Source organism: Entelurus aequoreus, linkage group LG16 (assembly GCF_033978785.1).
Source record: "Entelurus aequoreus isolate RoL-2023_Sb linkage group LG16, RoL_Eaeq_v1.1, whole genome shotgun sequence".
Taxonomy (NCBI): Eukaryota; Metazoa; Chordata; class Actinopteri; order Syngnathiformes; family Syngnathidae; genus Entelurus; species Entelurus aequoreus.
The window spans coordinates 40,646,930-40,674,788 of NC_084746.1; the positions used below are offsets into that span (position 1 = coordinate 40,646,930).

Here is a 27,859-nt window from a genome sequence, read left to right on the forward strand (position 1 = left end):
CCTAAATTCATCAATTATTACCGCATTGATAATACTGCAAAATGGACACATTTTATTCAGTTAGTTTTATTGAATACATAAACCACTTAAAAAAGGACAATAAAAAGCAACTGTTTTGATGCATGATTCAGTGGTTGAGCCTTGCCTTTCTCTCTTCCACAGCGGCTTGCAAGGCCAGCAAGGAGCCTGTTGATGGTGTTGAAGCAACACCAACATGAAACAAGTTAGACTATCTCCAATGAATCAACTAGAATCCATTTGCACAAACCTGATACTTTCTGATTGTAGTCTATCAAGTATGGGAGTCCTGCCTCCACATTACACGTTTTCACCATTTCCTTTGCTAGCTCGTTGGCCCTCTGAGAAACGTTAAAAACAATGCGTTTGCACTTATTTCATGGCATATTTATTGAAAAACAGTGCTGTAAAATGAAGAAAGGCCACCTGTAGCTCTGCAAGAACTTTCTCCTCTAGTTCCGCCACGTGGCTTATGGCGTCATACACGCTGGTGTCTACAGACGCGTCCTATGACACACCAGGACACAAGTCAGTGAAGTCATTGTATCAGCGTGAAATTGAACATGCAGACCTCTTCTGAGGAGCAGTCAGCAGGCTCCTGAGCTTTGGCTTCTCTGCTGGCCTTGGAATTACCATTTAACTCCTTCACTCTGTTGGACACACATGACATCACTTTCCAAAATAATAACAGTGCAATCCAATAAAAATGGTTCAAATGTAATTTTTGATAAGAAAAAAAAAGAGACCTGTCAGCGTAACGTAGCGTGTTCATCGTATATTCACATGAAGCCATCCCTGGAGACACCATGGCGATCTGATCACAATGGAAAGTTAGTGCACACATTGTACCGCTGACAGTCCATAAGGAAAAAGACAACATGAATCTTTCAAAATCATGTTTGCCTCTTTCCAGGTCACTGGCACATGAGAGTGACATGAAGAAAAGCTCATAATCTATTTGGGAGAAGTATGACGCCTTCTCCAGACTTTTTTTCTCATAATTAAGTCAGCTTGTAGTAGTGGAAATCACTTTGACTCAGTCTCTTATGTTGTCCTGATACCAATATTTGGTACCGGTACCAAAATGTATTTCTATCCTTGTCAAAATAAAGGGGATCATGAAAAAAATATATTTCTTGGCTTCATTTTAACAAAACATCTTACATTAAACACATGGTTCTTATTGCACTAAAAGAACAACTGTAGAAGACAAATTAAACAAAACAATTAAGGCATTAAACACACTGGGCTTTTCTTTTAGAACAATTTACAATGTTATATATTACATGTAGCCTGCCATTCATTATCTAGGATTAGGTTCGAATGTTTTATTGTTGCCACTTTTGGTTTGTGCTTTAAGACAAATACAATCATTAGTAAATACTAGGGGTGTAACGGTACGTGTATTTGTATTGAACCGTTTCGGTACGGGAGTTTCGGTTCGGTGGTGTACCAAACGAGTACACATGCTAGCAGCGACCGGGCTAGGACAACATGTAAAAGCCAGAGCTGGAAGACCCTCCTGCCTCGTTAAGATCTCCCGTTGGGAACACTTTGGCTGCGCGATACAACAATGGAGGACGGAGGTTTGCCGACATTGTTCAGCATCTGCTTCTGACAACACGTCAAACATGTGTTGCACCTTTCCTGCTTCCGGCTCCCAGACCGTAGTCGAGGAGCGCAGGGGAGACACTCCTCCAGGGCCGATGTATTCTCGGGAGCAACACCCTTCACTCTACCCGGCAGTGGGTCTCCACAGCTCCGGACTCCAGGGTACATGACGAGTCAGGCGATTAGTTGCAAATCGTGGCTTTATTGAGGTCTTGCACACAGCCAATCCAACAAAACACTAGCCACTCCCAGAACTCACGCTACCGCTCCCTCACCTCGCTCGCCCACACACTCACCTCACATGCTGTCACATATTAAAGGGCCACACACACACATACGCTACTCTCCTAACACATGCTCACCAAGCAGCCTCTCCTCGGCGAGTCAGGCAGGACTAAAGCTATAACAAATGTTTTTATAGCAGCAGATATAAGTCCATATTGCATTAAAAACTAGATTTTGACCCACTTCTATGGTGGAAGAACAATGAGCCCATATATCCTCTTACTGCCAAGTTAGCCAGGCTAGGGTGGGGAAGAAGAGTTAATCTGAGGCTGAGTTGACTTGAAACTGTTTAATGTTGCACTTTTTATATGGAGAAGAAAAGTTTTGTCAATTTATTTAATCTGAGCAACAACTTGAGGCAGTTTAATGTTGATTAACGTGGACCCCGACTTAAACAAGTTGAAAAACGTATTGGGGTGTTACCATTTAGTGGTCAATTATACAGAATATGTACTGTACTGTGCAATCTACTCATAAGTCTCAATCAATCAATCAAAAAAAGCACTTTATATGTAGAAAGGTTTTGTTAAGAAACCCTTCTGAGCCTTATCTTTAGTTTTTTTTTTATATATGTTGACCACATTAAAGGGCAGCACGGTGGAAGAGGGGTTAGTGCGTCTGCCTCACAATACGAAGGTCCTGAGTAGTCGTGAGTTCAATCCCGGCCTCGGGATCTTTCTGTGTGGAGTTTGCATGTCCTCCCCGTGACTGCGTGGGTTCCCTCCGGGTACTCCGGCTTCCTCCCACCTCCAAAAGACATGCACCTGGGGATAGGTTGATTGGCAACACTAAATTGGCCCTAGTGTGTGAATGTGAGTGTGAATGTTGTCTGTCTATCTGTGTTGGCCCTGCGATGAGGTGGCGACTTGTCCAGGGTGTACCCCGCCTTCCGCCCGATTGTAGCTGAGATAGGCTCCAGCGCCCCCCGCGACCCCGAAGGGAATAAGCGGTAGAAAATGGATGGATGACCACATTAACCCTGGCAATGGACCCTGTGTGTATATGTATGTTATGCCATTGTTTACAAATTTGGTAAATAACCAAAAAAATGTATATTTTGTTGTTTTCTTACTGTACCGAAAATGAACCGAACCGTGACCTCTATACCGAGGTACGTACCGAAACAACATTTTTGTGTACAGTTACACCCCTGGTAAATACTAAAAATATTAAAGTACACATAGCAGGTAAAACTACGGAGCCCCTAAAGGGACATGGGATTTTTTTTTTTTTTAGGCATGTATCTCGTGGCCACGAGAAAGTTTCTCGTGCGCACGAGAAAGCATTGGATGCGTGCTGATGGTTTGGTGTGTGTTAAAATGGCAGTTTAGGAGTTAATATGGCTGTATTTCCAATTAGGACTTTCCCCATGTGTGTTGTGGCAAAATGTGAATGCTTGATTAGTAGGTGTGAGACAAACACTTTATCTTCCTGGTTATTGTAACGCTACGTGTTTGACATTATTTAAGACTTTATCAGTTTTCCTCTTCTGTGGCTGTGGGGGGTGGGCGTGGCTTGCGGACCTGCAGTGAAGCGGAGTGTGCCAGTTAGTCCGATGTTGATGTGATCAAACTTCTTTCTTGCTTGGAAGATACACACACAATTGTAACTGTTATTTCTTCCTGCAAATAATAAATATGTACAACGTGTTTGGATGTATTCATTTATGTAAAATTGTCATTAAATGTAATATTGCCTGACAAAAAGTGATTCGACGTACGTAATATTTTGATCACATCGCATATTTACACACGCGCATCTGACTAGAATACCCTTATGTGCATTACATATATCAACATCAACTACCTACTGTACTGTTTACTTGTTGAAATACCCTTTTTAGAGCAAATATCTACCCACATAATTTATATGTGTATATATAATATATATAAATATATATGTGTATATATATATATATATATATATATATATATATATATATATATATATATATATATATATATATATATATATATATATATATATATATATATATAGTATATACACGCACACACATACATGTATACTGTATAGGAAGAAACACACATACATATATACAGTATACATATATACACACAAACACTAAATTTGACAAACAAAATAACTACTATTTTTAAGAACAAGTTACAGTAATATATAATATACATATACACTACCGTTCAAAAGTTTGGGGTCACCCAAACAATTTTGTAGAATAGCCTTCATTTCTAAGAACAAGAATAGACTGTCGAGTTTCAGATGAAAGTTCTCTTTTTCTGGCCATTTTGAGCGTTTAATTGACCCCACAAATGTGATGCTCCAGAAACTCAATCTGCTCAAAGGAAGGTCAGTTTTGTAGCTTCTGTAACAAGCTAAACTGTTTTCAGATGTGTGAACATGATTGCACAAGGGTTTTCTAATCATCAATTAGCCTTCTGAGCCAATGAGCAAACACATTGTACCATTAGAACACTGGAGTGATAGTTGCTGGAAATGGGCCTCTATACACCTATGTAGATATTGCACCAAAAACCAGACATTTGCAGCTAGAATAGTCATTTACCACATTAGCAATGTATAGAGTGTATTTCTTTAAAGTTAAGACTAGTTGAAAGTTGTCTTCATTGAAAAGTACAGTGCTTTTCCTTCAAAAATAAGGACATTTCAATGTGACCCCAAACTTTTAAACGGTAGAGTATGTATATACATGCTTATACATAATATGTATATATACATACATACATACATACATACATACATACATACATATATATATATATATATATATATATACATACATACACATATATATATATATTATATATACACATAAATTATGTGGGTAGATATTTGTTCTAAAAAGGGTATTTCAACAAGTAAACAGTACAGTAGGTAGTTGATGTTGATATATGTAATGCACATAAGGGTATTCTAGTCAGATGCGCGTGTGTAAATATGCAATGTGTAAATATCAAAATATTACGTACGTCGTATCACTTTTTGTCAGGCAATTACATTTAACGACAATTTTACATAAATGAATACATCCAAACACGTTGTACATATTTATTATTTGCAGGAAGAAATAACAGTTACAATTGTGTGTGTATCTTCCAAGCAAGAAAGAAGTTTGATCACATCAACATCGGACTAACTGACACACTCCGCTTCACTGCAGGTCCGCAAGCCACGCCCACCCCCCACAGCCACAGAAGAGGAAAACTGTCCTTTCCCGGGCATGATAAAGTCTTAAATAATGTCAAACACGTAGCGTTACAATAACCAGGAAGATAAAGTGTTTGTCTCACACCTACTAATCAAGCATTCACATTTTGCCACAACACACATGGGGGAAAGTCCTAATTGGAAATACAGCCATATTAACTCCTAAACTGCCATTTTAACACACACCAAACCATCAGCACGCATCCAATGCTTTCTCGTGGCCACGAGAAAGTATATCGTGGCCACGAGATACATGTCTAAAAAAAAAAAAATTCCCATGTCCCTTTAGGGGCTCCGTATAAAACACACAATGTTGAAGATAAAAAAATTGTAGGAATTTGTTACAAAATTCAGTCATTTCACCTGCATTAGTTTATGCTACATGGGCGGTTTGGACTGCGCCAATATTTGGCATCATGCCAAGCAGCTGTGCGCACGTCTAGTATTTACATGTGCACAGCAGGGGAGATAGTTTACTACAATATATTGTGCAGGTCTCCATGATTGCTATTCAAATGTTCACAAGTTTGTAATACTTAAATCATGCCACCTTTGGCGAGGCATGTTTTAAAGCACTGTTTGCAGCGCGGCGTTCCCGTGTTAAAGTGTCATCTTGATGGATAGTTTCAAAGCCCAAATGCAATCATATTGCTCTTCAAGCACCGTTTTTATCAACGAGTAGAATCGCCTTCATTTGCAAATTTTCCTTCCCACACCGTTTCTGCTTTTGCGCTCTGAGTGTGTGCACGCTGACGCTCAACGTCACCGCTGCACGGCAGCATGCGGATGAAAATCAAACCCAGGTATTTTTCAAGGCAGCATAGTACCCTTTTCAGCTCCTCCGTGACCCCGAGAGGGACAAGCGGTAGAAAATGGGTGTATAGCACTGCAGTACTTTATGTATTACCCTAATGTACAGTAATTCTCGGTCTATAAGCTCCCCCCACACACTTTGAACCCTGCACTTTATACAATGCTGCGGCTAATATACACAATTTAATGGGTTAACAAGCCGCCAATACATTTAGCCTTGTCAAATGGGACCAATGACATTGCTGAAGGGGTCACGGTGGACCAATGCAATTGTTCAAATTAAATCAAAAAATCTTTCAGTTAGTCATTTAGCACATTTTACACTTATGAGAAGAAAGGAAGAAATGCACACGACCCGGGCTCCGAAAAACAAAGAAACAGCCGCACAGAACAGAAATCTACCACCACTACAAACTGGCCTCCAAAGGCCGGACATTTGCAAGCAAGACGACGTCAGCGGAATTAGCGAGGAGGACGAAGGCCGTGCCGCAATAAACGACTGTATGCCGTGTAAAGTCTTACTAAAATTTGTGAATGAAAACGTGAAAATATACAGCTAATAGCAAGCCAATACATGTACAAAAGACAATTTATAGTTGAAATGAGGGTATTTTCTATTGAATGACTATTAGTTGCACTACTATACATCTTTGTAGTGGATCACAAGACAAGTATGTAGCTAGAAGGTCATGTTTACGTACCATGCAGATCCTGGAATTTTCTCCGATGAAGGAGTCTCGGAGGACCTTGGTCAAAGTGCTCATTCTGAAAGGAATGTGATCGCTGTTCTTGCCCAGGGAGCGGATGCACTCCTGTGGTTGTGGAGAAGGAAGAGGGATGGTGATGATGATAAACCACATGGCAGATAAAACATGTGCACCTTCAGTGCCAAGAGGCTGCGGTTGATCTCCGCCGTCTCCACCAGGGTGGCGCGCTCGTTGCTGCTGACATCTGTGCCGCGCTCGTTGCCGGCCAGGTCGACCAGGGAGAACTTGCCGTGCAGCTTGGCGGAGCGGTTGTTGCTTCTGAGGACAATCTGCAGGATGGCGTGAGAGCGCGAGGAGTTGGCGTTGGCTGAGGTCTGGCCGAATGTTCTATAATGGGGGGGAGGGAGGCAGTGATGATGATGCTGCTGCTGCTTGGGACTTTGAAGTTTTTCCTTGCAGTGTGTGGTTTCAGACCAGGGAATGCGTTGTGGTTCGTGAAGCCCTTTGAGGCACTTGTGATTAAGGTCTATGTAAATAACTTGTGATTGATTGCTTCAGATTTAGAGACGACCCATTATGCAAAACCAGTTTTTCTTACCTAGTGGTACCCGTGTACAGTATGTACAAACCCCGTTTCCATATGAGTTGGGAAATTGTGTTAGATGTAAATATAAACGGAATACAATGATTTGCAAATCCTTTTCAACGCATATTCAATTGAATGCACTACAAAGACAAGATATTTGATGTTCAAACTCAAACTTTTTTTTTTTTTGCAAATAATTAACTTAGAATTTCATGGCTGCAACACGTGCCAAAGTAGTTGGGAAAGGGCATGTTCACCACTGTGTTACACGACCTTTCCTTTTAACAACACTCAGTAAACGTTTGGGAACTGAGGAGACATTTTTTAAGCTTCTCAGGTGGAATTATTTCCCATTCTTGCTTGATGTACAGCTTAAGTTGTTCAACAGTCCGGGGGTCTCCGTTGTGGTATTTTAGGCTTCATAATGCGCCACACATTTTCAATGGGAGACAGGTCTGGACTACAGGCAGGCCAGTCTAGTACCCGCACTCTTTTACTATGAAGCCACGTTGATGTAACACGTGGCTTGGCATTGTCTTGCTGAAATAAGCAGGGGCGTCCATGGTAACGTTGCTTGGATGGCAACATACAGTGTTTCCCATTAACTGCCAAGATACCTGTGGCGGTGGGGGCGTGTCTAAGGGCGTGGTCACCATGACATCATCAAGTAATTTGCATAATTTACTACAATATGATTTTCTCTAAAAAGGCTCAAAAAATTTATACTTACCAATTAATAACAGTTTTGTTTTAAACGTCCATCCATCCATCCATTTTACAATATAATTACAACACTTTATGTACATATTTATATACAGATTGGAACAATAAGTTATTCACTGAAATATATTTATTAATTGTGGTTCTTACAAAAGATATATCTTATAAAATATAAAAGCTAAAATGTCTCTTAAAGCTCTGCCCCTTTAATTAGTGCATACTAAATAATTTAACTTTAGCCTACTACTACAACCATATTATTTACCAGCAACATAAAGTGAAACAGAGGCAGAGGTGTCCTGCCACAGTCAGTAACAAATAAACAGAAAACAGTAGTTGTTCAAATACAAGTAAGGCAACAAGAGAAGTATCCTACACTTCTCTTTTGTAAAGTAAATCTGAACAGCCTATATGGGCATCTACATCAACTATATGATTTGCCTGAGAAGCTGGACAGGACAAAAAAAATAAAATAAATAAATTTAAAACAATTTTTTTTTTTTTTTTTTAAATTTGTGGCGGACGTAATTCTTTCGTGGCGGGCGGCCACAAATAAATGAATGTGTGGGAAACACTGACATATGTTGCTCCAAAACATGTATGTACCCTTCAGCATTAATGGCGCCTTCACAGATGTGTAAGTTACCCATGTCTTGGGCACTAATACACCCCCATACCATCACAGATGCTGGCTTTTCAACTTTGCGCCTATAACGATCCGGATGGTTCTTTCTCTTTGGTCCGGAGGACACGACGTCAACAGTTTCCAAAAACAATTTGAAATGTGGACTCGTCAGACCACCGAACACTTTTCCACTTTGTATCAGTCCATCTTAGATGAGCTCAGGCCCAGCGAAGCCGACGGCGTTTCTGGGTGTTGTTGATAAACGGTTTTCGCCTTGCATAGGAGAGTTTTAACTTGCACTTACAGATGTAGCGACCAACTGTAGTTACTGACAGTGGGTTTCTGAAGTGTTCCTGAGCCCATGTGGTGATATCCTTTACACACTGATGTCGCTTGTTGATGCAGTACAGCCTGAGTGATCATTTAATTTAATCAAATTAATTAGGCGTATGCTTAAAATTATCTAAATATGTAAATATTAAATATTATAAATGTTACTACATTACATATATACTTACAGTACATCATGTATCTACTGTAAAACGTTAATGGAGGTGTTTGAATGTTTTTAAAGGCTTAATAGGCAGAATAGAATGCTTCCATAGGCTCCAAAGTAAGTGGACTTTTGATCGCATTTATTTACGAGTTAGAATGCATAAAAATAAAAAAAAAAAAATCAGTCATGTCTTTCATAATTGTGAACGATGGTCAAAATAAAAAATAAAAAAAATAAAAAGGTGGAGTTCTCCTTTAAGTCTGCAAATGAATTCCAAACCAAATTAAAGGGAAATTTGCCAAACATGTAAAAATACAGTACAGTTATTTTTGATGGTAATCACAAATATGCTGTTATATGGATGCGCGCACACACGTAACAATACTTTTTTTTTTTTACCACAGCAGAGCGTTGATTGTGAGGACAACAATCATTTGTACCAAAATAACACTTCAGTTTGCATTGATTGGAGCAAGTTGTAACAGACTGAACAACACAACTTCAACTTTAACAACCCCCCCACATCAAACCCTGATGACAATGCAATATGAAGTTTAAATGATAAATCGTTGAATATTAAGAGTATGGAAACTCTTACTTTGTTTACTTCCCTGACGACATCCTTAAAGTTTGGTAACCAATCAGAAATATCAAATTGCTAGACCTTTTTGGACAGAGTGTTTCACATATCATCCATCATGCACTATAATGGATTTATACATGTGTCATTTTCTATCATATATACGGGTTTTATAATGTCCCCAAAGTTCAATGAGCAGGTGCTGTGTTATGTGCGACTGTGTGTTGACTTTGTTGGTTATAGTTCATTTACACCATAAGTGTGGAAAGTTGTTTGGATTGCGTCATATATATTGATGCTGTGCTTAAATCTCTTTCAAATTAAACTCATGGTCATTGACTATTGTTTCTATCTCCGCCCTCTTGCAGCAAAATCACTTCCAGCCAATCCACAGTGCACTAAATTTAGGCAAAAAAAACGCCACAGGCCAATTAATCTTCTTGTTAAACTTGTGATGTCTTGCGAGCCGCACTGAACAGTTTGTCGGGCTGCACTTGGCCCGCTGGCCATATTTTGGACACAGCTTATTTAGAATTTATAATTAATTTTCACAAGCTTAGAGGCGAGAAAGCAGCTCACCAGCTGATAATGTAAATACAGCAGCATAAGGTCAATGCGCCGCTAAATGTATGTTCTTAATGTTATCACTTATAATAACATCACTAATACTTTATTATTTAGGTCATGAAATGTAAATTGGCGCTTTTTGGATGGTTATTCATTGGGCTTTATAGTCGGAATAAATGCGATAGACGCAATGACGTCATGGCTCCCGTTGGCTCTATTGTAAGCGGACTGTTATTCACGCTTATTTACGAGTTAAAACGCAATAACAAAAACAAAAAAATCTTTTCTCTCTTAAGGATTGTGAATTATAGACAACATTCCAAAACAAGTGCAGTTCCCCTTTAAGGTGAAATCCCTCAGCTCAAACCTGCAGGCACTGCCAAGCTGGATCATCTTGATGACCTCGTCCGCCGTGGACACAAAGACTTCCTCCAGGCCCACGACCTGCACCTGCTGGCGCTCGTCCTCCAGCACGCGGAGATTGGTCTTCTTATTTAGCAGGTCGTACACCTGGACACAAAAGAAGACATTAGCGAGAGACAGTTGAGACAATACAGAAGGCGTTTCTCACTTTGCCGTTGTAGATCTCAAAGAAGCTGACATAGGCGGACAGATCCAGTTTGGCATACCTCCTGTGACTGAGACATGCAAACACATCCTGAGCTAAAAGGAGGAAGGGGATGCAAAAACACAACATGTCAGCCACGTGTAGAATGAAATTAAAATTCCTTTGAGTTGTACCTGCTAAGGCGTAGATTCCTTTGGCACAGTTCTGCTGCTTCCCTGAGAAGTCACCGCCCATTGTCTACATGAAAAAAAGTTATCAGGTCACCCTGACACGTTGCAAACACCAACTTAAATTCTCATTTGCTTACATGCGTCTTCCCACTTCCTGTCTGACCATAGGCAAAACACGTCGCCATCCCACCTTCGAAGACGGACTGCACCAAAGGTTTTGCTGTGAACCTGAAGACCACAAAAAGCAAGTGTGAAGCAAAGTGTAACATAAAAAAACACTAAGAAATGTTTTCAAGGTTGCACTCAAGCTCTTCCAGCAACTGTGCAAAGTCTACACATCCTCACATTTTCTTTTGCAAAGCAAAGACATTGTTTTTCTCGGTAAGATACGCCGACTTGCAAAATGTGGAGTAAACTGTTTTCATTGTCAACATATTTAAAAGTGATTCCTTTAACTGCTTTAATCAGATTAAAATAAGGTAAGTTTTTCACAAACATTCACATTGAACCTTTATTTGTACAATGGTTATTTTTTTAACAAGAAATTAATCTGTAAAAATACGAATTAGAGGTGGGAATCTTTGGGCACCTCACGATTCAATTACGACTCTTGTGGTGATGATTTGATTCAGAATCAAATCTCGATTCAACACAATTTTCATAATATATTATTTTGTATATAAATTATATTAAAAACCTTTTCAAAACAGACTGCTGGTTACAAAAGCTCCTCTTGGCTGGTGATGTAAGACTTGTATGCACAGTGTTGGCCTAAAAAGGTATTTTTGAAAATTCATTTTTACAATGTTTAACAAAAATTACAATGTTAATGTGATAAAAGAAAATAGAGCAACGCCAACTGCAACCCAATCCTGAATTTACAATACTTGGAGAGAAACTTAAAAAGTAATTGAATAGACAATACTACAAAAAAGAAAACATGTATAAAGGCAACAGAATTAATAATAATAATAATAACGATGATAGCAATAGTAGTAGTTTAATGCTTGTAATGAAAAAACAGATTCTTTTACAAAAAAATAAAAAATATATATATTTTTTCAAATTAACGAAATCTATGGATCAATTTATAATCAGAGATAAATAGAAATAGTGATTTGGATGACTGTCTGATTGTGGCGGTCTGCTCCCTGTACGATCAGTGTCAGAGCTTGGTCCGCATTGCTGGCAGTAAGTCGGACACGTTTCCAGTGAAGGTTGGACTCCTCCAAGGCTGCCCGTTGTCACCGATTCTGTTCATAACTTTTATGGACAGAATTTATAGGCGCAGTCAGGGCGTTGAGGGGATCCGGTTGCTGCCCCCGCGACCCGACCTCGGATAAGCGGAAGAAGATGGATGGATGGATTTGGATGTAAATCGATTTTTTGAGCACCCCTAGTAATAGTAATATTCAGAAAAAATATTTGCCTTTTTTTTTTTTTTTTTTACATTTTAAATATATTGATATAGACTACCCTGAAACATTCTCAGGGTCTCTACAGGTATCAGCTAATCTCATTTAATGCCATGTTTAACTGCAGACAGTTATTATAGGCAAATACTCACAATTGTCTGTATAGACAATTGATTTGAGAACGTTCACAGGGGTCGTTCTCGCCATTTCCGGGTTTAAATTGGCTGTCAAAGTGTACAAACTTGTCGGAATACGTCTTCATTATATCTAGGTGAGAGGCATGATTAATGATCTCGAATAAAGTTCAACGAGCAGGGACGCGAGGAAAACTCGCCAGTGGAAGTGGGCAACATAGGCACACAGGCTTGTGATCAGGGTGCCGCTATAAATAGTTTGTCTGCATTAGCGCTTATAATAACAATATCACTAATACCTGTTAATATTCAAGTCCGAAATGTATATAGACTATTGTTGGCGCTGTTTGGATGGTTATTTATTGGGTTTTATGGGCGGAATAGAGGACCTCCTAGCGGACTTTTAGTAAGAATGCAAAATAAAAAATACATCCATTGTCATGTCTTTCATAATGATTGTAAACGATAAGCAAAATTCTAAAAAAAAGTGCAGTTCCCCTTTAAGAGCAGTGCTGGATATCGGGTGGACAGCTCAGGCTTTTAGCTCGGTAGGTATCAAGCTGCACTTGAATTCGAAAGACACATGTTTGAGTGCCGGGCTGACCAGAAGCAGGGGCTTAACCAGGCAGATAAAAATTTTTGCTGGACGATAAATTGTCCAACAAATTATTGCCAGTAATATTGTGACCAAATTGAGCACTAATGTAATCATATTCTACTATATAATAATAATAATGACCCCGAAAGGAACAAGCGGTAGAAAATGAATGGATGCATGGATTTTTGCCGCCTCCCTTCTTCTCCCTGCTTGCTCTCTTTGTTTTGTCCCGTTTACACTTTTTTGAAGCCTCTTTCTTTGCACTGTTCGCCAAATCTTAACATCAGACATGGAAATTATCAGCTGGACTCTCGACTGAATTGACAAAATCTTTACGACGAGGAAATGAGGTTGTGGGGAGCCTGGCTGCCCTGATTGAACCATTCCTGCGGGGTATATGAGAGATTCCTGGGATAAATGGAGAATCATGTGCCTCTCAGTCCTTTCCATCGAGGAAGTGGAAAACATCTACCTATTTGGAACCGTGATCGCGGGGCACCTGCTGATTGGGCTGGGCATTGCTCTGGTGTATCGTCAAATTCGTAAGACGATGGCAGCCACTCAAGGAGCCCAAAGGCTGTTCGTCGCAATGGAAGGATTAGGCCGGCCTGTGGGATCACAGTCTGGGGCGATTTCTGAATTGAATCGCAAGATGGATCACATCATGGAAAAGCTGGTTGAAAGGGAAAAATTGGGTATGAGGGCCGGCATGGAATGGAACAGACAAGCCATTGTAATGTCTGTTCACGGAAAAACAAAATCCTAATCTACGATTGAACTCCCTCGAATGGCCTTGATGAAACAACAGGAGCAGGCTGTTCTGAAAACATCCCCCCGAGGACTCCTCAATGGTGGACGCTTTTGACCTCCCTCCCTCCTCACCGACACCTGGAGTCAAACGTTTGCTTGCATGTAGAACGGCCCCAGGCCTATGGACACTACATCAACACACCCAAGACAATGGGCATATACACCCCCCCCCCCCTCACCACCGCTTGATTCCCTTTCGGGGTGATGGACAGCTGGCAGCGCTTTATAGCAGCAGTCGACCTCCAGGGCCCCAACTCCCCCCGCCCCTTCTGTTGCGAGTTGTCGTGATTATATGTAACATGTTTATGTGTGCATGGCATGGAGGTTAATGCATACAAGCTCATGAAACCTACTCAGTGGCCTTGTGGTTAGAGGGTCTGCCCTGAGATCGGTAGGTTGTGAGATCAAACCCCGGCCGAGTCATAACAAAGACTATAAAAATGGGACCCATTACCTCCCTGCTTGGCACTCAACATTAAGGGTTGGAATTGGGGGTTAAATCACCAAAAATTATCATTGGATTCATATCAGCCTAGGCCTAAAATTTTATAAACTTTTTAAATGTCTCTGGACTTTGAAATTAATGCTATTCAAGGCCTTCTTTTTCGCAAAATCCATTTAATGCGTTTTAACGCCCTGCGGAAAACCTGATTCCTAAATAATTAATAAGCCTGAGCAAAACGAATCATTTTTTGATGTTTATCAATACCTGTTAAGTTAATTTCAAATTATGCCAAAGGCAATAACTATTGATGTTTTTAGTTGTTACAAAAAGTCTGGGTTGAGCAGAAAATGTATGGTCTAATCTAGACCAGAAGTTCTCAATTTTATTGCAGTGAAGCAAGAAGCTCTGTTGAATATATTTTTCAATTTAAGTATAATTATATGTATTTTTTTTTGGGTTGGAAAAAAGATGTAAAACTGATTGCTCATCTGTAGGGGTCTTGTTTGAAAAGCTTGAATATAAAAATACATGGAGTACAAATTAACTGCAATTCTAAACAAATAAATCATCCTTTAATGTTTAATACCGCTCGTCCTCATTAGGATCACGGGTGAACTGTAACCTGTCCCAGCTCATTTCAGGCCAGCCAATCACATGTAGACAAACATCATTCACAACTTTAGACACTTCGCATTAGAACCAATAACAATTATCAGTGCGATATTAATTTGCAGTAAAATGCAGCTAAACATGAATAGTAAAAGTCGGTAAACAGTTGTGCTGGAAGTTTTTTTTGAACATTATTTTTTTAGGAAACATTGGACCAGTAGCAAAATAAAGTTATGTGCATTGCTAATGTTGCGGTTTTATTTAGGAGGTGCACACAGATTAGCAGAAAAGAGCACTGGTTATTACTAGTGAAGTGAAGTGAAGTGAATTATATTTATATGGCGCTTTTCTCTAGTGACTCAAAGCGCTTTACATAGTGAAAACCCAATATCTAAGTTACATTTGAACCAGTGTGGGTGGCACTGGGAGCAGGTGGGTAAAGTGTCTTGCCCAAGGACACAACGGAAGTGACTAGGATGGCGGAAGCTGGGATCGAACCTGCAACCCTCAGGTTGATGGCACGGCCACTCTACCAATCGAGCTATACCGCCCCCTATTACTACTAATTTACTTTCTACTTTTCACAAGTTGTTATTCTTTTAATACTAAATACAAGTATCATATGTGTATACAGGTATATTGTATCTGCTGATGTATTTATGTTGTGGTTGCACAAAATAAAAAAATATTGATATGTTAAAATGCTAAATATCGGTGCCGATAATTGGTCATCCCTCGTTCAGATTCTCCAAGTAAGCTAATGTGCATGTTTTTGGGATGTGAGAGTAAACCTGGGGGAAAAAAATGTGTTGTTATTACCCGTAGACCAAGTCATTGGTGGAGGTTTCATCAAAGGAGTAGTCAAATTGGAAAATTTGGTTGTCCAAGTACTTGGTGAGGTCCACTTTCTGCTTTGGCTCGTGGACCAGCAGGGCCCCTCTTCCGGGTACTGAGACCACATCGATCTCCTTCTTATTCACCTCTGTCACACACGGCGGGAGAAAAGTGTCTTGAGGCAAGTGAAGCGGGGACAACACTGACTGTAATTACCTCGCTTGTTCAGGGGTCGTTTGCGGACGCACACGCAAATCCTCTGAGGCTCCATCTGCAAAATGACACACAAAGATGTAAAAAGTGACTGGTGGTGGTCATTGAATGAAAACTTGCCACATCATTGCTTGATTGTGGGTTGATTTCCAAAGTCTCTCTGAAGTTTTGGATCATTTCGAAGAATTTCTGGTTGGGCCGTGTGACCTCTTTGAACTTTACAACAGAAAATAAATGTTAATTTGTACTCGTTTTAACTAAAAGCTGAATGCATGGATGACTTTTAACCTTGCCCTTCTTGGTATTGATTTCAGAGGGTTTGATCATGCTGACTCTCTTGTTGCCTTTGTTGAGCTCTTGGTGAACCAGAGTCTTCCTTTTGCCTGAGAAAAAGAAATACATTTGTTGTCGACGCACAATCAAGCGCACAACACAATAGATCAGAATTTGGTGGTTTGCCATACATTCATATATTTGTGGCGGCTTGCCCGAGCTAAATAAAACATAATGGGACTGACTGTGAATGTAGCTTGTTGTTACAACTGCGTACAGTAAACGCTTTCGGATTCATAACTTCTTTTTAAACAACTTTTTATGCAGCTGGTCTGCCAGAGAATAAGGAGACGTAGCCAGAGGGATCAGTGTTGTCAACCTAACCACTTTGGTGCTATATTTAGCTAGCAGTCAGACCCTTCGCTATTCGTTTTCAAAAATGTATGTAATGTAGCCACGTTTCTCATCTTAAACAACTTTGGAGACAAGCATTAAAGCACGTTTTGCACCTTTTAACAAGCAGCAGGTGTTGCTGTGCCTCCCACACATCTAAAAGCACTTGTTTTGCACACTTAATAATGGCCTATGCAAATAAGACAATGACTCGTTGCCACAAATAGATTGCAGAAATGCATACTTTTACAAAGCAGTAAAGAATGCTCATTCACTGCAGTAATGGAATCAGCTTTTACAAAGCAGTAAAGAATGCTCATTCACTACAGTAACTAGGGATGATGTTTGATAAGAAATTAGAGTTCGAGCCTATTATCGAATCCTCTTATCGAGCCCAGATAGGTTGTTGCATATGGAAAAAAATACAATATTTGGTTTAACAAAAGCTCACTTTTATTATTTAAGAAAAAAATAAAACCTAATAAATCAATAAATATTGACTGTTACCCCCCCTAAAAAAATACAATAAAATAAATATTGACTGTTGTTACCTAAAGTATATTAAGTGGGATTTTTTAGAAAAAAAAATATATACAGTAACACAAAAACAACCTGTCTCTGTGATCACTATAGGTGTATAAATAATAATATAGTGTTAAATAAAATCAGTCCCTTGGGCACAAAACTGAAAATACAGCTCTCCAAAAAGTGCACTTCTGCGGCTATTTGACATAACTGTTATGATGCTTTGACATTTTTGCACTTTATTTCTTTATTGAAAGAAAATTCTATGAGGAGAAAAGTTGTTTGCAAATGTGGTTACAATGCTAAAAAATGAAATACACTTTATTGAGTAAACATTATTTTTTTATAGGGGGAAAGATGTGATCTTATGAGCTAGGGCAGGGGTCGGCAACCCAAAATGTTGAAAGAGGCATATTGGACCAAAAATACAACAAAAAAATCTGTCTGGAACAGCAAAAAAATAAAAGCCATATTACATACATACAGTGTACGTGTCGTGAGATATAAATTGAATTAAGAGGACTTAAAGGAAACTAAATGACCTCAAATATACCCACTAATGAGGCATAATGATGCAATATGTACATATAGCTAGCCTAAATAGCATGTTAGCATCGGTTAGCTTGTAGTCATGCAGTGACCAAACATGTCTGATTAGCACTCCACACAAGTCAATAACATCAACAAAACTCACCTTTCATGCACAACCTTAAAAGTTTGGTGGACAAAATGAGACAGAAAAAGAAGTGGCATAAAACACGTCCTAGAAAGTCGGAGAAAGTTATACATGTAAACAAACTACGGTGAGTTCAAGGACCGCCAAAATTAGTAGGACAAAACGCCTCTCGCCAAATACTCGAATCAGTGAAGCATGTTTAATATAAACAGTGTGCTTTATAACAATTAGGGAGGTTTGTGTCACGTTTGTCCTCCTACAGAAAACCATACTAAAACCAAAAAAATATTTTTTTCCCCTCATCTTTTTCCATTTTTCATACATTTTTTAAAAAAGCTCCAGAGAGCCACTAGGGCGGCGCTAAAGAGCCGCATGCGGCTCTAGAGCCGCGGGTTGCCGACCCCTGAGCTAGGGGAATATAACAACTACACTAACCAGCATGCAACAGGAGTGATGAGCATGCGCGGTAGCCCTGAAAAGTGTTGCATGTGCCGCCCAGCAGCTAAGAATGAGGTTATGAGCACGCTGTGAAAGTAAACGTCAAGAACTCAGCCAACAAGCCTCGTCTGCATTATTTATAATTAGACAGACAACACATATACAGTGTGATTTTGTTTTGTTTACAAGGAAAGAAAACCAAAGTTAAAAAAGGGAGATGTGTTGTATATATATATATATATATATGTATGTGCTGCGGTTGCTTTAAGAACGTTGCGACAGCTGCCGTAAAGGAGGTGCGTTGCTAGCCTGGTTGCTATGTTTCCGGTTGGTCGTAAAAGTGTTCGTCATGTGTTTGTACCCTGCTCAAATCTCTCAGTAAAGTTATTCATTGGATTATACCTTTTGTTTTGAACTTTATTACACCTTGGAGCGCTTTTTCCGGTCCATTGTTTTCCTGCTTTCGCTATCTGCGCCTAATGACTGAGCTACGTGACGTCATTTCTTGTGATGTCCCACGGAGCATTACTAGTCGGGACGGGATTTGTTCCCAGGGATTCAAATAAAGAACCAACTCTTTTCTTTACTATAGTGGTCTCGATAACGGGTACTGGTTCTCAAAAAGGGATTAGAGTCAGAGGACTAGGACTCGGTTCTTTTCTTATCGAACAACCGGGAAAATCGGTTTCGAGTATCATCCCTAACAGTAACACAATCACAACATATTGATAAATGATCAGCGTATTAAGCAAAACAAAATGGTGCAATACATTCCTATAAACAGTACTGTAACCCCTGATTTCCACAGGATGCATCACGTAATCACCACAAAACAGCGTTGCCGTCCGACAATCCCCACCACCATTCTTTTGTGGCTCCGCCGTGCAGCAAAATAGCGCAGACTTTAAGGAGAGCTGGCAAATCCGTGCATACTCATGTGATAAAGTAAACAGCGCAGAACGTCTGAAGCTTTGGCATTAATCAATAGCCACTCTGACAGCATTGACTTTCCTCGTAAAAAAGATGACCGTGTACTTCATTTGTCATTGTGAAATAATGAAATTTTGTTGGGTGACTGTCAACAGCAGCTGAAGATAAAATAGACAAAAAACCCCCACAAAGATTAAAACCATGAAAAACATACATATCTTAAAAACTAAAAACTGTAACAGATTAAAACAATTGTTGATATTGTGCAAACTTTCTATGCATTTTGTATGTCCGGTAATTGTGTACTTATGTTAAGAGTGTGTGTGTGCATGTGCTAAAGGGATATGGTAGGAGGAGGGACGGGGGTGGCAGTGGCGTCATGAGGTCACAGCATTGGGAAAAAGCTGTTTTAAGTCAGTTTGTCCGACTTTTAATGAACTTGTATCTCTTTCCCGAAGGAAAACGAAAAAAGTTTTGTCTTGCAGAAGAACGACAATTTTTTTTTGTAGAAAGCAACAACACAACATTAACATCGTTCCTGGCGAGCTTTGTAGACACACACAACTCATCAGCTAGCATTTGACACAAGGTCCAATATACGCCCATAGTTGCCCGGGATATGACTGTTACGATTCTTTAATTTTGACCTCCACAATCAGTATTAGGGTTAACATGGTGAAATTACATCTGAAAACCTTTTTACGACTTGACTTCATGTCTGTTCCCGCCCATTAGGACCTTTCAAAGTGTAAACTGCGATCCGCCTTGAAGACAGACTATTTTATTTTGAAACTAAAGCGGATTATTTGTTTTGTGTATGACCTCCTGTCCAACACAAGCAGATTTTAGCTGAACTGATCAGTTGTGTTGCGGCAACCGACAAAATAGAAGCTCGGCTTATATTTGGCGCAGTAATGCGGAAGAAAAGGGCCATGGTGGTGGCATACCGCAGGCGGTGGAAACAGACACATTGACTTGAATAACAAACGGAAGAGTCGTGGCGAATATGCATCGCAGCCATGACGCACATTGTGGAAATCAGGGGTAAGGACTAACATTATTGTGACATACATATCATACATTTGCAGAATTCTCTTTAAAAAAAAGGAAGAATTTCTATCTTATTGGGTTGTTACGACTGACCTTTAGTGAACGGTGGAGGATTCTTCACAGGTTCATCATTTTCTTTTACAGCCTCTCGCACCAGATGCAGTGACACAGACGGTTCAGCCTCCTGCTTGACATTACGAATCTCTGGACACAACAAAAGGTGATTCATCGAAGGCTGGAAAGCATTTAAAAGTCCATCGTTTTGCAAAATTAATTTTTTAATGATGTTACAACAACTATGACTCCCTAGAGTCTGTTTATGAGCACTAGGGTTGCGCCATATAGACAATACATGGTATTGTTTGGATTTATATGACATTATTAAATGTGTGGTGGTCAAGCTAGCTCTGTTCTCAATGGGTTCTTTAGCCATTTAGCCTTTCTCAAAGAAAAATGCCCTATGCTTGCGTTGTTTTCGGCTGTACGAACCGCTAAAATCGCAGAAAGGAACAACGTTTACTTAGGGTTCCTTGAGAGGTAATCAAGTAAGGATGAAGAGTGCAACATTTTACGAGGGACAAAAAGTGGCATGCTCTCCAGTCCAAGGGAGCAGTCGAAGAACGCAAAGTTTGCAGTGATTACTTTCATTAAGTTTGTTTGATATACTTTTAACGTTTACTATTTCTCATTTAAGTATTATTTTGATATTTGTATTTCTTAAACACATTTTTGCTATAAGTGTTTCATAAAGTCTAGATAAAAGAAATCAAATGTGAGCAACACCTTAACAGTTAAGCTTTTACCAAAGGCAGCAATCATAAATGAATATTTCAGCACATACACAATGATGACGTCTATAGTTATATTTTGATAAATCATAAATGAATCTTTCAGCACATACACAATGTTGACATTTATAGTTATATTTTGATAAATCATAAATGAACCTTTTAGCACATTCACAATGTTGATATCTATAGTTATATGTTGATAAACCATCATAAATGAATCTTTCAGCACGTACGCAACGTTGACATCTATAGTTATGTTGATAAACAATCATAAATTAATCTTTCAGCACATACACAATGTTGACATCTATAGTTATATTTTGATAAACAATCATAAATTAATCTTTCAGCACATACACAATGTTGACATCTATAGTTATATTTTGATAAACAATCAAATGAATCTTTCAGCACATACACAATGTTGACATTTATAGTTATATTTTGATAAATCATAAATGAACCTTTCACCACATTCACAATGTTGACATCTATAGTTATATTTTGATAAATCACAAGTGAATCTTTCAGCACATTCACAATGTTGGCATCTATAGTTATATGTTGATAAACCATCATAAATGAATCTTTCAGCACGTACGCAACGTTGACATCTATAGTTATGTTGATAAACAATCATAAATGAATCTTTCAGCACATACACAATGTTGACATCTATAGTTATATTTTGATAAACAATCATAAATGAATCTTTCAGCACGTACACAATGTTGACATCTATAGTTATATGTTGATAAAGACAAGGAAAAACATGCGTACTGTAAGTACCGCGTGAAACGACGCCAAGGCAAAAAACATGCCAGTAAATGCAAAGTTAAATCATGAAGTGCAACCTTACCCGAGCAAACACGGTGCATATTTATCCGGGGGAGTCTTGCTACCAATTTCCTTGACCCGGCCACACACAGAAGTTGTATGCCTCCATGCTTTTCCAAGTTTTTATCTGTTTTGTTGTAAAGAATGATGTCTGGAGCACAAGGTAGTTCGATATGTTAGGGAATAATAACGGATCATCCTGGAAACCACTCGACACGTCTTTTTTTGATCAAGTATAGGGAGCTATTCTATTGCATAATTTGATTTTTTTTGCTTTTATCTGCTTTTTGCAGGAAGATCTAGGCCCCTTGTGTAGTACTCAGAGTTTGCGCACTGCTTGCCATCTTGGCTTCATTGACCGTCAGATTTTCACTTCTGGAAAGCATTCACGTGACGGAATACAAGCAGTAGATTTGGTGGACGATACAACTTTTAGTACTAGTGTAATATTGTGGTAATGCATGTGGACACATTCTTGTGGTGTCCGGCAAATTTAAAATCAACAAAAGCGAACAGAGTCCTGAAGTCCCTTATACGTATGGGAACACTTCATCCTGAATGCATCTAAAACGTGAACATGCAAAGCGGACTTTGCAAACACGAGGCATGTCGGACAGGACAAGTGTTATCTTGTTAGCTAGCTGGTTAGCTAACAACAAAGACAAAGTGGTGTGAAAACAGCCTTAATGATCATTTTAGCTAAGTTCTGCCAGCTAAATTGTGTCTTTCTTTTTGAGGAAGCTAATTAAGGCTTGTAGCTAATTTTCTAACGGCTTGTGACACATTTTGAAAATATATTTTTTAAATAAACCAGGTGTAATGTAACAAGAAAATGTTGCAATATTGACACAAACACACAAGGTTGCCATGCAGGCAGATTTTTATTTTAATAGTGTCATTGCTTAAAAATAATAAAACCTTAACAGATAGATGTAAAGTTGATCCACAGAAGTGTGGAAAGTAAAAATATATATTCCTATATGACTTATTTGTAATACTTTTATGATGAGTGGGGCCTTTTGGATCCCTGATTACTTTAGTCAGATTTTTTTAAAGGCCAAAATGAATCAAAACAATGTTATGAATGATTGACCTATTTAAGGCTCCAATTACTTCACGTCAAATATTCCATTTAGAAAAATTTTTTTTTTGTGATTTTTTTTAAACATATTTTGTGTTTTTGCCATAAAAAGGGGTTTCTTTGGGGAAAAAATTAAATAAAAGCATAAAAAAAAATAAAGTTTATGGCAACGGAAGTTGGTCTATAGGTATTTAAGGTTCGGAAGTAGAAACAAATATGACTTATTTATACCACTTCTTGGTCACCGGGACCTTAAACATTCACCAAAATTGAGGGTTACAATATATATTGAATTGTTTTGAAAATGAAAATGATGAAAATGGCCCCAGCATGCTTTCATTTTCCAGTGTGCGGTCCAGTTCAAAACATTTATACACCCCTTATGTGTGGCATTTATTGAATTGAACAAAGTACTGGCTTAGTGTATGTAAAAAGTGAAAAAGTACAGGGTGTGTTCCAAGTTGGATTTTACAGAAACACTTTTTCACAGGATGAAGGCTCCATTTTGGGCTACAAAAAGGCAATACAGAAGCTCTGAGACAGGACTTGTTTAAAAGGTCACATTTTTACCAACCAGAGTTTGAGAGGAACGTGGAAGTGGGTTTTTCAGGAGCAATCGTCTCAGTAGGTTCCTCTGAAGATCCCCGTGCAGAGACAGCAGCTGGAGGCTGGAACTTGCATGTCTGCCTGGTCTGAGCCACCCGGCTGACAACTGAAATGAAGATGAAACTCAAATCAAACATAATAGTAAGGTCAATCTCTTTGAGGTTGCCACATAATTACAAACTAGAAAAGACTTCCAACATCAAGGATGCTACACTATATTGCCAAAAGTATTTGGCCACCTGCCTTGAATTACATATAAAGTTGAAGTGCCATCTCATTCCTTACCCATAGGGTTCAATATGACCTTTTGCAGCTACTACAGCTTCAACTCTTCTGGGATGGCTGTCCACAAGGTTGTGGAGTGTGTTTATAGGAATTTTCCACCATTCTTCTAAAAGCGCATTGGTGAGGTCACACACTGATGTTGGTCGAGAAGGCCTGGCTCTCAGTCTCCGTTCTAATTCATCCCAAAGGTGTTCAGGTCAGGACTCTGTGCAGGCCAGTCAAGTTCATCCACACCAGACTCTGTCATCCATGTCTTTATGGACCTTGCTTTGTGAACTGGTGCACAGTCATGTTGGAAGAGGAAGGGACCCAAACTGTTCCCACAAGGTTGGGAGCATGGAATTGTCCAATATGTTTTGGTATCCCGGGGCTTTCAAAGTTCCTTTCACTGGAACTAAGGGGCCAAGCCCAACTCCTGAAATACAACCCCACACTATAAATCCTCCTCCACCAAATATCCCTCTCGGCACAATTCAGTTCGAAATGTACCGTTCTCCCAGCAAACACCAAACCCAGACTCGTCCATCAAAACGCCAGATGGAAAAGCGTGATTCATCACTCCAGAGAACGCATCTCCAGTAGTGACGTGCTTTACACCACTGCATTCGACGTTTTGCATTGGACTTGGTGATTGATGGCTTAGATGCAGCTGCCCGGCCATGGAAAAACCCATTCCATGAAGCTCTCTGTGTACTGTATGTGAGCTAATTGGAAGGTCACGTGAAGTTTGGAGCTCTGTAGCAACTGACTGTGCAGAAAGTCTTTGCACTATGCGCTTCAGGATCCGCTGACCCCTTTCTGTCAGTTTACATGGCCTACCACTTGGTGGCTGAGTTGCTGTTCCCAAACTCTTCTATTTTCTTATAATAAAGCAGACAGTTGACTTTGGAATATTTAGGAGCGAGGAAATTTCACGACTGTATTTAATGCACAGGTGGCATCCTATGACAGTTCCACGCTGGAAATCACTGAGCTCCTAAAAGCGACCCATTCTCTCACAAATGTGTGTAGAAAAGTCTCTGCTTGATTTTATACACCTAGCCAAGTGATTAGGACACCTGATTCTGATCATTTGGATGGGTGCCCAAATACTTTTGGCAATATAGTGTATTCTTAGTATCTTGTACTGTCTATATTCACATTATTCCCCCACAGAGACACACAAAACAAAACATGTACAGGTGCTCCTCGATAAGTTGGAATAGCTTAGTCTGAATCATTTTAGCACGATATTCCAATGTATTGAGATGCACCGTCGCTCCTCTTTGAAGGTTCAAATCAGTTGGCTGACGTGTGCCAGAATGACAAATAACCCTCCTTTGTGATTTGCACCATCCATCCATTTTCTACCGCTTGTGCTTTTCGGGGAGTGCGTGAGTCTATCTCAGCTGCATTCGGGTGGAAGGAGGTGTACACCCAGGACAAGTCGCCACCTCATCGCAGGGCCAACACAGAGACAACATTCACACTCACATTCACAAACCAATCAACCTATCCCCAGGTGCATGTCTTTGGAGGTGGGAGGAAGTCGGAGTACAGTGAGTTAGGCCATGTCTACACTAAGCCGGATAACCCCTTAAACGAATAATTATTCAGCCTAAGCCCCGTTTCAGCCACACTAAACCAGCGTTTAAGGTCCCCCTCCTCGGACAAATTTTTACACGGGTAGTGCACTTAGCTTTGTATGGACTCATTGATCGTTTACAAACTGAGTTCGGAGAGGAAGTGACGCCAGAAAGACCGCGCCCCACACAGGAAGCGACGCAAGAAAGACCGCGCCACAGCCAGCTTCATAATAAAGCGGTTTCGTAACTCAGAGCTAACTACTGGAAATATGGAGGCGAGTCATAAAAACATGCCTGTGTTTCTCCTTCTTCCACATGTACAGACACTTGTGGAAATCACACATGAATACCTTAAGAGAAAGCGACTGCAGCTATTTGGGATACAACACTTCTCAGACGGTAAGAGAACTTTCAAATGTCCAGGTCAACTGTGATTCTATTTACCGAAGAACTTTGTCCATTTGTCGAAGGTGAGTCAACGAGAATGCGGGCTCCCGTGGATGTGATAAAAAAAAAGGTAGCGTGTGCTTTGTATTACCTGGCCGTCGAGGGAAGACTACGGAAAACGGCGAATGCATTTGGACTGGCAAAGCAGACTGTATCAGTTATTGTCCGCCATGTATGTCGAGGACTCAACGTCTAGGTCCAGAGTATATAAAGTCACCAAAAAGGAATGGCCAATGAAGGTGAAGGCAAAAGACTGAGGAGTGTCCTGACCAGATATCTAGATCCCTAGTTTGATTGATGTCAAATGTTCTTTATCACATTGTTTACTTTCACACGTCTAATAAAGATTTGATTGGTTTATGATGGCTCAGGTGTGATTCACTACAATAGGGCCCCACAGCACACTGGAGTCTAGTTAATCGAAATACCACAAAACTGGATATTGAGAGAGAGAGAGACTTCCTTTTATTGTCATTCAAATTTGAACTTTACAGTACAGATAAGAACGAAATTTTCTTGCATTAGCTCATGGTAGTGCAGGATAAAAGAGCGATAAGGTGCAGATATAAAATAGATTACTGTACAGATAAATATATTGCATTTTTTCATATGGATCCACGTTTATGGATGGATGTTATGTTGTCTTTATATTCCAGCGAGTTAATCCATTTTTGGGGGGAATTGAGGGGATTATTTTGATGCGTTCAAGAGTCTTACGGCCTGAGGGAAAAAGCTGTTACAGAACCTGGAGGTTCTGCTACGGAGGCTGCGGAACCTCTTTCTAGAGTCCAGCAGTGAAAACAGTCCTTGGTGTGGGTGGGAGGAGTCAGTTATTGTTCAGATAAGTTACATTTAAGAACTTGCACACAAAGTAACACTGGAGGTGACTATGACGTGCGCATTTACCGCGCATGCGTATTAGGTCGCGTTGCCCAGGCGGACGGAGGGGGCCTTAAACGACCATTGTGTGTGTGGACAAAAATAAGGTTAGGTGGGATTTACCCTGGATAACCTTAGTGTAAACAGGGCCTTAGAAAAGGGAATGAGTGATGGTACAGCAGGGCGGAAGAATGAACGCTATGCCAACCTGACACGCCAGCCTGAGTCGCTGCTGGAGTTGAGGCTTTTGGATGGAAGCGAACCATTAGGGATCATGACATACATTTAAGACAAGCTTTCATTTACGTACAGGTCGGTGGGCCAGGAATCTTCGATGGGCGCAGTCGACCCTCGCACTTCTGCAAAAACAACAGATGCTAAATGAATACATGTCAGCAGTTTGCAAAGTCAACACTCACTTTCTCAGGAGGAGGAGAGTTTGGCTCAGCAGCTTTGTTGAAGAAATCTTGTATGTGGACCAGCAGCTCTGGATTAAGTACATATAACTCCCTCACATCAATCTGGATCAAAGTACAAAAACAAAGACGGTCATTTTCCGGTATTTACCCACAACTTTGGTTTTTTGGATTTCATGAAAAAGACCTCTTTCCCTCGACAAGTATCGAACTCCTTCCACTCCACCATCACAGTAGACTTGGCGTTGTCCACAGACTTGACAGTAGCAAGATGCACGCGGCCTACGTCAACAATTCAAACAGTGACAAATGTGATAGCGTCTTAAGGTAGAAAATTGCACCTTACCGTCACTGCGACTAATTTGTACAGAAAGTCCAACAAGCAGCCGAGACAACTTGGACTCCATTTTCTCTTTCGTCTTCTACGGCGTGCTATCTTAAAGTGATGCTAAAGCTTTGTTGTCGCTGTTCAAAGCAGATCCTGCTTCCATGGGTTTAAAGTGACGTATTGACGGGAGAGCCGTCGTCCTGTCTTCTTTTTTCTTGCTTTCTTGTCTTTACGTAGTCAGAGTCGTTTACTCGCCACCTGTTTCAAATTTCAAAGCCGCCCCAACATTTAAACTGAACTCATTTCTGATTGGTCGTCGTCGTTGTGCCGT

The 27,859-nt window shown here is 39.9% G+C and overlaps 1 protein-coding gene across 4 annotated transcripts; it reads right to left on the minus strand.

Annotated features, from left to right (window-relative positions):
- Window positions 1-27: 27 nt before the first annotated feature.
- On the minus strand, window positions 28-27,859 carry kif2c (kinesin family member 2C). Of its 4 annotated transcripts, none has more exons than XM_062022862.1 (22): window positions 27,547-27,859; window positions 27,388-27,482; window positions 27,204-27,305; window positions 27,095-27,143; window positions 26,993-27,028; window positions 23,577-23,714; window positions 20,387-20,497; window positions 16,297-16,391; window positions 16,129-16,224; window positions 16,012-16,066; window positions 15,781-15,943; window positions 11,088-11,178; window positions 10,954-11,017; window positions 10,784-10,875; window positions 10,580-10,722; window positions 6,812-7,025; window positions 6,633-6,743; window positions 765-832; window positions 590-668; window positions 445-525; window positions 269-359; window positions 28-186 (listed from the first exon to the last, which is right to left on the minus strand). In XM_062022862.1, exons 1-22 carry the CDS (start codon window positions 27,605-27,607, stop codon window positions 128-130), a joined length of 2,094 nt encoding a protein of 697 aa, XP_061878846.1. In that variant the 5' UTR covers window positions 27,608-27,859; the 3' UTR covers window positions 28-127. The 4 variants fall into 4 exon arrangements, with proteins under 4 accessions (XP_061878846.1, XP_061878845.1, XP_061878848.1 ...); XM_062022861.1 differs by having other exon boundaries at window positions 27,095-27,161; XM_062022864.1 differs by lacking the exon at window positions 26,993-27,028.